Here is an 8,834-nt window from a genome sequence, read left to right as displayed (position 1 = left end):
TCATTTCTTAAGATTTTAAGTGAATTTTATTCAGAAAAAAACGGTTCCCATATTACATTTGCCTCCAATAAAGAAATTAAGCTGCACGACTCGATAATTCAATATTGCTCTGGAATCAATTATATTTACCTGTCATTATGACGGATTCTCTGTAGCATATAACCGTTCTACCAGCTTTTCGTTTTTTAAACCTGTTCCCAGCGAGTATTCTTTGAAGGAAAAATCGTTGGAGAAACCAGAAAGCCTACCTTTCATTACATTACATACCAATCCAGAATATAATACATCGTGAACCATGGTTGTTGTTGTTATACCGATTATCCAGACTCTGGTTGAAACGGAAAGCATACATTTCGTTGTCAACGAGGTCATCCAACGCGTGGCCCAGGAAATGATCTGTTTCGGCAGGATTGGAGCATATGGAGAGGGGTGTTGGATGAGTTGTTGTTGGAGCGGCATAACACATTCCTCAAATAATTTTGAGCCTCTCTTGAGACTGTCAAAGTCATTGGTCGGATAAAAATCCGATCGTGGGATGAATCGGGTTGTTTAGTCATGTAAATATGGAGATTCGTTGCATTGAGGACATACATATATTCGATATGTCGAGGTCTACAGGGATAAGTAATCTAGCGATAAGTAGGAATTTAACTTCCTACAATAGCCAAAACGAAGTTGCGCGGCGGTCAATGTAGTTTCACGAGGCAAATCGAGCTCGTCGTCCGCAATAGGTGGTGGTTTAACTCCAAGGAACCATCAAATACAAAAGCTGGGCCGTTTAGCTAGTTTTCTTAAATAAAATCCTTTGTTCAACAGACTAGAAATGTATGCAAGTTTGCTTAATACTAGTTACTACATCCCAAATTAGATTGAATAACCATAAGATTTTCAGGAGGACGTTGAAAATTACTTGGTCGAAGATTTATGGTGACAAATATTGCCACTGATATATTTGCACGTGAGTTGAGAAACACATTTGAAGATATATCTCAGTCAAAGTGATAAAAAAAATCTAGAACAGTGAGTTTAGAGACAAGCGTTTTTTAAATGTTCATGAATTTTGCAGTATATTTGAGTTAGATTTCCTTCTATGTTGAACGAAGGTGGTGTCCTCATAGTTTAAAATAATTCAGATACAGTTTGTGATTCCTTTCCACTCAATTTTGATACAAATCGTTTTTGTTTTTAACATGTGTATGTAAATATTTGTTTATTAAGCTGCTTTAGCACAAAAATTATATTTTACAAAAGCCTGTTATAACTTAAACAATATAATTATTTCTTAGATATATATTATATACTTTATATGCATGTATAAACGGTGTGTCTTTAGGTAAATGCATTATTGTGCTTAACGCTTGTTATTGAGCGTCGTTCTATTTTTGTTTGTTAATACATAATTTGGCTTCAGTCTTGTTATTTTGCATATTCTCTGCTTATATCAAAATATCATTAGTTGTATTTATAGCTATGGGCGGCAAATAGATGGCTCTGATTTGACTACGCAATCTTGCGATTTCCACATCCTCACGTTCCATTTCACGCACCAACTGTGAGAATTGCACTAGGCCCTCACGATTGCCGGGGAAACCATAAGTTTTGATTACGTCCGTTTGTAATTGCATAACCAGCGGAAAGACATGCTGCATCATTAGCAACATCTCTTTGCCAGCCGATGCCTTTGCTTCCGATAATTTCTTGGAGTTCTCTGGTTGATTCACTGTGCGTATGATTTCAATGAGTATTTGCTTGGCAGTGTCATTGCTAAAATTCACTAAGTACGCCATTTTAATAACACTAGTGGCTGGCTATGGAATAAATGTTATTGTTTTGTTGTTATTTTGAGCAGTGCAGTATGAAATCTATGTATTTATTATATTATATATGTTTTTAACAATTTTGTAAAATAAGTTTTTGTTTACAATCTTTAAATAGTGATTTTCCCAGAAATGTCAATGTGTGGAAGGTAAATTGTCAGTGCTGCCAAAATAAATAAATAAGTACAGGGTGACTAAAAAGAGTATTTGTTGTGTTGCGTTATTTTTTTTTATCATGATAGTAAATGATCATATCATTTTTTTTTTTAAATTATGACCTCTATATTTAAGTCTGCACTTTAATAGTTTTCTCAGTTTTAATATTTTCTTTCAAGTTTTACTTTGCTAAAATTATTTTTCGCATAACAAAGTGTTTTTTCATTTAATATTTTTTTTATAAAAAAGACGTATCAATATTAATTTTTATTGCACAATTTAAAATAACAAAACAATAAGACAATAAATTTGATTTGAAATACATTTTCCAATTTTATTCTTCATAGCATTATCAAAAAATTTTAACTTTAAATTTTATTTTTCTTTTAATTCATTTATTGTTTATTTGTTTACATGTTTTATTTATTTATTTATTTTATTTTATTTAATTATTTCGCTCCTTATTTAATATTTTTTATCATTTCAAAAGAAAAAAATACTTTTATAATTTTCTAACACTAACCATTTCACATGCAACCCTGCGTTACAAAAATTGTGGAACGTGTTGGCAATATCGTTGAACTGTCACGATAGAAAAGTCATATAAAAAGGAGAATTCATCGTAATACGAGTCTGTCACAGCAGTTTTGTTTTATTATTCAAAGGTTGTAAAGGTTTTTCTGGAAAAAACAAAACACGGAAGCAACGTGTAATTTTCCCCAAAACGTTTGCTCAATATCAAGCAACGGGTGCAAAAACGGCTGGAAGACACAAACAACTTGGGAATGCAAATACTGCAGCGTTACATATTGTCGAGGGAATACGACTTTTCCATACTAGCTAAAGCAGCAACGACAGCAAGGCCTCCGTTCTTTGTACCGTCCATACGATTACACGAACAACAAAATACGAATCATCACCTTTGATTTGTTACCTTACTGTATTACACCACAAAAAAGACCAAACACACAGTCATGGAGGATGGACTATCAAATGAACAAACCGAAAAGATTCTACAGTTCCAAGATATTACAGGCATTGAGGATATGAATATATGTCGCGATGTCTTGATCAGACATCAGTGGGATCTTGAGGTATATATAATTAAAAGATAATTTGTTTTGTTTTACATAGTTAACAACGTTTATTTTTGTATAGGTTGCTTTTCAAGAGCAAATGAACATACGCGAAGGCATTCCAACAACATATGCAGCGTCCAGAGATGTACGCGCACCTGCAGTCATCGATGATCGTTTTCTACAGCAAATCTTCTCTGCAAATATGCCTGGAGGCAGATCGGCACGTGGCGGCATGGGTCCTATACCGCGTAGCTTTACCGGTATCATTGGCTATGTCATAAATATGGTATTCCAGTACTGCTACTCGACATTCGCCAGCGTACTGAATGCGTTGCTGAGTTTGGGACGAAATGACGAGAGAAGTATGTATAAACTTGACACACAATACTGCAAACGAATTTTTTATTTCATTTAATTCTAAAAAATAAATAAATTTCTACTTCTTTCAGTCGTTACCGATCCCGTGGGCGATGTCATGAGTTTCATACGTTCCTACAACGAACGTTATCCATCGCACCCGGTGTTCTATCAGGGCACCTACGCGCAAGCGTTAAATGACGCCAAGCAGGAGCTACGCTTCCTACTCATCTATCTACACAAGGATCCCACAAACAATCCCGATGTGGATTCACTGTGCCGTACAACACTTTCAAATCAATCCGTAATTGATTTCGTAAATCGTAATATGCTTTTTTGGGGCTGTGACGTATCCTCACCAGAGGGTTATAGAGTATCGCATACATTGAATATGCACGTATATCCGACGATGGTGTTAATTGCACTACGCAACAATCGTATGGTTGTTGTTGGACGTTTTGAGGGCGACTGCATGCCTGAGGAGTTGACACGTCGCATGCAAACAGTGATCTCAGCCAACGAGATATGGCTAAGTCAAGCACGCGCTGATCGTTTAGAACGTAATCTAACACAGACACTGCGCCAACAGCAAGACGAAGCATATCAGCTTAGCTTACGTGCCGACGAGGAAAAGGAGCGGCTGCGTCAGCTGGAACGTGATGCAGTGCGACAAGCAGAAGAGGCTATTGAACGCGAACGTGCCGAAGAGGCACGTAAAAAGGAGGTTAGTAATTAAAAAAGCAGTTGTAAATTGGTTGCTAATTTTATTTTATTTTTTTTTTTCTAGGAAATTGCACAGCTTAAAATCGAGTTAGCTGACCTGGTGCCAAATGAGCCACCGGCTGGTACAGCGGACGCCATAAGTGTCGTATTTAAACTGCCAAACGGCGCACGCCTGGAGCGACGTTTTCTCAATTCCAACTCGTTGATTGTGAGTGCATCTAAATTTGCTGAAAATTTATATACATATTTATAATAATTTTTATTTGTTTTTTACATGTAGGATGTGTATAACTATCTCTTCTGTCATCCCTCGTCCCCCGATGAATTCGAGATCACAACGAATTTCCCGAAACGCGTCCTGTATGCCAGTTCAAGTAATAGTGGCGCCGTCATCAATGGCAATGGCAATCAAACAACCTTAGCTGAAGCTGGTCTGAAGCATCGTGAGGTACTCTTTGTCAACGACCTAGAGGCGTAATATTCATAGCAATATTTTATACAACAACCACAAAAGCAACAGCAACACACCACATAAAACAATCAAACGATCAACATTTGATCAGATTTCATAGTTTAATGTGTATAACAGAGAAAATGTTAATATATTTTTTTTTTTTTTTTTTGAATTTGCATTACATATGCAAAAACAACGTTAATGGCGTAAGGAGTGTTTCCAAAAGTTATAACAAAGTGAAACGTATACGTAAATTTAAGTAAGGACGCAAATACCAACCATTTTTTGCCGCAGCAGTGGCATATGTGAAATATGCTCTTTTGATGCTCCTGCGTTGATCTATAGCAATATTGAATTGTTATTTAAATTATCTGTTTTCTAATTTTCATTATATTAAGTAATTACATGTTTTTCCCCCTTGCTCTTTAACGTACTTATTTACACACCCGCTTATGTGTAAACAAAAAACTAAAAAAAAAATTGATTTGGACTAAACTATTTTAATTTCCTAACAAAAGCACTAATGTATTGTTGCTTTTCACACACATACACACACACACACGCTTTCAATACACTGACAGTCGTAACATAAACAAAAACAAACGAGAAAAAAAACCATTTTATCACCAACGATCATGATAAGATTTGTAGCATTCTTAATATTTCTAACGAAAAGAAACTGAAATAAAAAGTAAATATAGTACGTGTGCAACTTAATTGTTAAGCGATCCAAATATCGTAGATTCATTGACTAAAAGTTTTTTTAGGCCCTATTTTCCACCTAGAAACTACGTGGAAATCCAAAAGGAACTGAAATAAAAACTAAATATAGTACGTGTGCAACTTACGCTCCAAATATACAAAGATTATAGAGTAATTCATTGACTGGAGTTTTTTGAGGCCCTATGTTCCGCCTAGAAACCACGCGGGGATAAATATATATCTCAGATATAACTACCATGCCTTTCGTATCCCAATTTTTATAGCCTACACTGTGTTCGCAATGCGTTTATTGCATGAATACACCAGCGCTAGCACCCCAACTTGCCTGTGTATGCGTCAAGCAAAGCACCACCATTGGTTGAATGCGAATTCCCAGCAATTCCAAACGAAACAGTCGAACAAAGAAATGTTACACACCGCCTACTAAATGTGCTGTTCGCCTGTTACCATGTGGAACAATAGACGTGCTCGACGGCTCAAATGCGGTTTTTGGCTATGCCGATTGGTTGGTTGGTTGTTAGCCGTCAACGTCGTCAGCAGAACCAACCGCCAACTCGCCGGCGGGATTGATTGTGAATGCTTGGAACTCCGCCGCCGCCGCAAATGCGACGACGCTAACGACAGCGCGACAGAATGAATGCATCTTGTCTTTTTGGAGACAACACCAACAAACAACCTGCGGCGGCGGCGCATGCAGCGGAGGAGACCTGCCGGCCGTCGTAACCAAAAAGTCCGAATTCTGTGCGAAATATGACACTATACACCAGGCCAACAAAATCGCACAGCAAGCAACCGCACAATATATCAGCCACATTGAATTGTTGTTGCGCGCAAGAATGCAAGTGGGCGGCACTTATAGTTGAGCACAACACTAACACACAGTCATTGCTTGTTTTTTCGCTCTCCACTCTACTTCGTATACATACGCACGCACACAGTCACAAGCAATCACCCGCATGCAAAAACCTGGCGGCCTTGTCGTTGTACTGTGCATCTTTGGGCGCCTATTCCCATGTTCAGCGTTAGCGGACTTGTTTTATCCGCGTGTTGTCGAAAATCAGCGACATCAGTGACATGCACGCACATGCATGCAATTCTGGTACGTGTTGGTAACAATGGCCTTTGTTATTGTAATCGCGCACACGCCAGCTCCACGGTGTGACACGTTGTTGTGTGTGCCCGACGGCGTGACGGTTCGTGTGCGCTCAAAGGCAAAATCAACCTGTTTCTTTCAAACACTATTGCAGCACTAGGTGCACAGAAGTTCACAGAAAGTGTTTTGGCGCGCCGGTAGCTGTCACAGTCAGCTGTAGGGTGATAAGCGCTAATTTCACCGCACAGTGTCGCATTGGTGGTGAAATATGATTTTTTCTTAGAGAATATTTGTTTTTAGATTTTTTTGAATAAAATACTTACGTTTCACGTAATTATGAAATAAAAACACATATTTATGTTGAAATTCATATTTATTTAATAGTAAAAATATTATTTATCTAAATTAATAAAATATTAATATTAAATAAATATTTTTTTATTTTTTTATATTTAATATTTTTTTTATTTTTTTATATTTAATATTTTTTTATTTTTTTTTTTATATTCAATTTTTCTAATAAAATATCATAAATTATATACCAAAATACGTTGTAAAACAGTTTGTAAATAATAAATAAATATGTAGATATGTACAGTTTCTTATATAATCACTGCAAATCTGATAATCCAACAATTTGTGTTCCGATCCTTTAAAAATTTGAAAAAGATGCAATTTCTCATTTTTGATGTTCTCTCCTTAGTTAGAAGATCCTTTGAGTTAGTTCAGACAAATTTCTGGTTAAATATAAAATGTTTATAAGAAAAATTTTATGTTTTAGATTACAAATTCAAATATACGTATATTTTAAATAATTTTTATTTTATTAAAGCTGTGTTAGAAGTAAAAAATGTTTAAATATTCTACTTAAATAATTAATATTTGTAAAAATTTTACAGCTATATAATAAATGGTTTAAAAATATTAAATACATATATACATATATTGTGATATTTAACATTTAAATTATAAACTAATATAAATTTGATAAAAAAATTTAACATAAATCTAAATGTATTTAATACTTTTAAACTATTTAGCATATTTCTTTAAAATTATTACAATATTAATTATTTAAGGATAATATTTAAAAATGTTTAGTTCTAAAGTAATATAAAACATTTTAGTCTAAACATCATTAAAAATAGAAATTAAACTCTACGTTGAAGCTGAAATCATTTAGCTTCACTTGAGGGCTTCGGTGGGGTTCAGAGGCTAAAAACAATGGTCTTTTTACATTTTTTTAATATATACAATCATATATTGAATTTAAACAATTCAGCGAATCAAAGATACATGCTTCAACAGTATTTTGTGAATAATTTATTTAAAAACTCTGAAAACTCAGCCATTGGCACCTCATCTCCCATGACGTATCCAAAAAAGGTCTTGCTGAGGACATTATAACTCATGATTGGTTCATCTCAAAACAATAAACCTAAAATATTCTAAATTTGAACGAAGGAAAAAAGAAAATATTAAAATTTGAATTTTTGACAGAAATTTATCCAAAAACTGACTTTTTTGGTAAAATCTTCGGCATATATTGGCGCGAAAAAAAATACTTGTATCCGCGTTCATTAACTAGATAATGTTATTACAAAGATGTGTGCAAATTGGAACAAAATCGCTTCATAACTTGTTGAGTTATTGCGCCCACCGACTTTACAAATTTAGTTTTGAGACATACATATGCGTTTAAAGTTTTACATTCGCACTGACATGGCCTGATGGACGGAACTTCCAATGGGTATATCTCTTAGAATATTACTCGGATTGCTTTAATATGTTTGGATAATATTTAATAATACAAGATTTTTTTTCAAAGTTCGAAATTTTAAAACTCACTTAACCCCTTAAAATTGTTTTAAATATTTTTTTATAAATACCTGAGTATAGAAAATTAGTCGTTTTTTATCGAAATTTAAATTAATATCGTGAAAAATAAAAATAAAATATATTAAATTTAGAGTTAAAGCTAAACTACATATAGCTCAAAATCATGGGGTTTAGACATTTGTGAAAAATTTATATATAAGTTCGAAATTTTAAAACTCACTTAACCCCTTGAAATTGTTTTAAATATTTTTTATAAATACCTGAGTATAGAAAATTAGTCGTTTTTTATCGAAATTTAAATTAATATCGTGAAAAATAAAAATAAAATTTATTAAATTTATAGTAAAAGCTATGTACAAATCATGATGGTTAGATATTTGTGAAAAAAATATCTTTTTACTTATATGCAAATTGATTTTCATATATATTTGCAGAAAATATCATATAATACATTTCAAGAAGCTGAAGTGCAATGATTAATAATTTTATAAAGATCCTTCCAATGACCGAAATGTATATGGAATTTTGTTATGGTTATATTTATGAAATCTAACCACTAGTACACAGCGATCGTCTAAGGAAATACTCTGAAC

General features: G+C 34.0%; 2 protein-coding genes across 2 annotated transcripts; one reads left to right on the top strand and one right to left on the bottom strand.

Annotated features, from left to right (window-relative positions):
- Positions 1-1,176: 1,176 nt before the first annotated feature.
- On the bottom strand, positions 1,177-1,969 carry LOC105216965 (protein C10). The gene has a single exon (XM_011191750.3). It carries the CDS (start codon positions 1,785-1,787, stop codon positions 1,437-1,439), a length of 351 nt encoding a protein of 116 aa, XP_011190052.1. The 5' UTR covers positions 1,788-1,969; the 3' UTR covers positions 1,177-1,436.
- Positions 1,970-2,566: 597 nt separating this feature from the next.
- On the top strand, positions 2,567-5,320 carry LOC105216964 (FAS-associated factor 2). Its single transcript, XM_054226845.1, has 5 exons — positions 2,567-3,067; positions 3,132-3,414; positions 3,502-4,133; positions 4,197-4,340; positions 4,413-5,320. Exons 1-5 carry the CDS (start codon positions 2,948-2,950, stop codon positions 4,608-4,610), a joined length of 1,377 nt encoding a protein of 458 aa, XP_054082820.1. The 5' UTR covers positions 2,567-2,947; the 3' UTR covers positions 4,611-5,320.
- The last annotated feature ends 3,514 nt before the right edge of the window (positions 5,321-8,834 follow it).

This window comes from Zeugodacus cucurbitae, chromosome 3, assembly GCF_028554725.1.
Source record: "Zeugodacus cucurbitae isolate PBARC_wt_2022May chromosome 3, idZeuCucr1.2, whole genome shotgun sequence".
Classification (NCBI taxonomy): Eukaryota; Metazoa; Arthropoda; class Insecta; order Diptera; family Tephritidae; genus Zeugodacus; species Zeugodacus cucurbitae.
This window is presented reverse-complemented; position numbering and strand designations above follow the sequence as displayed.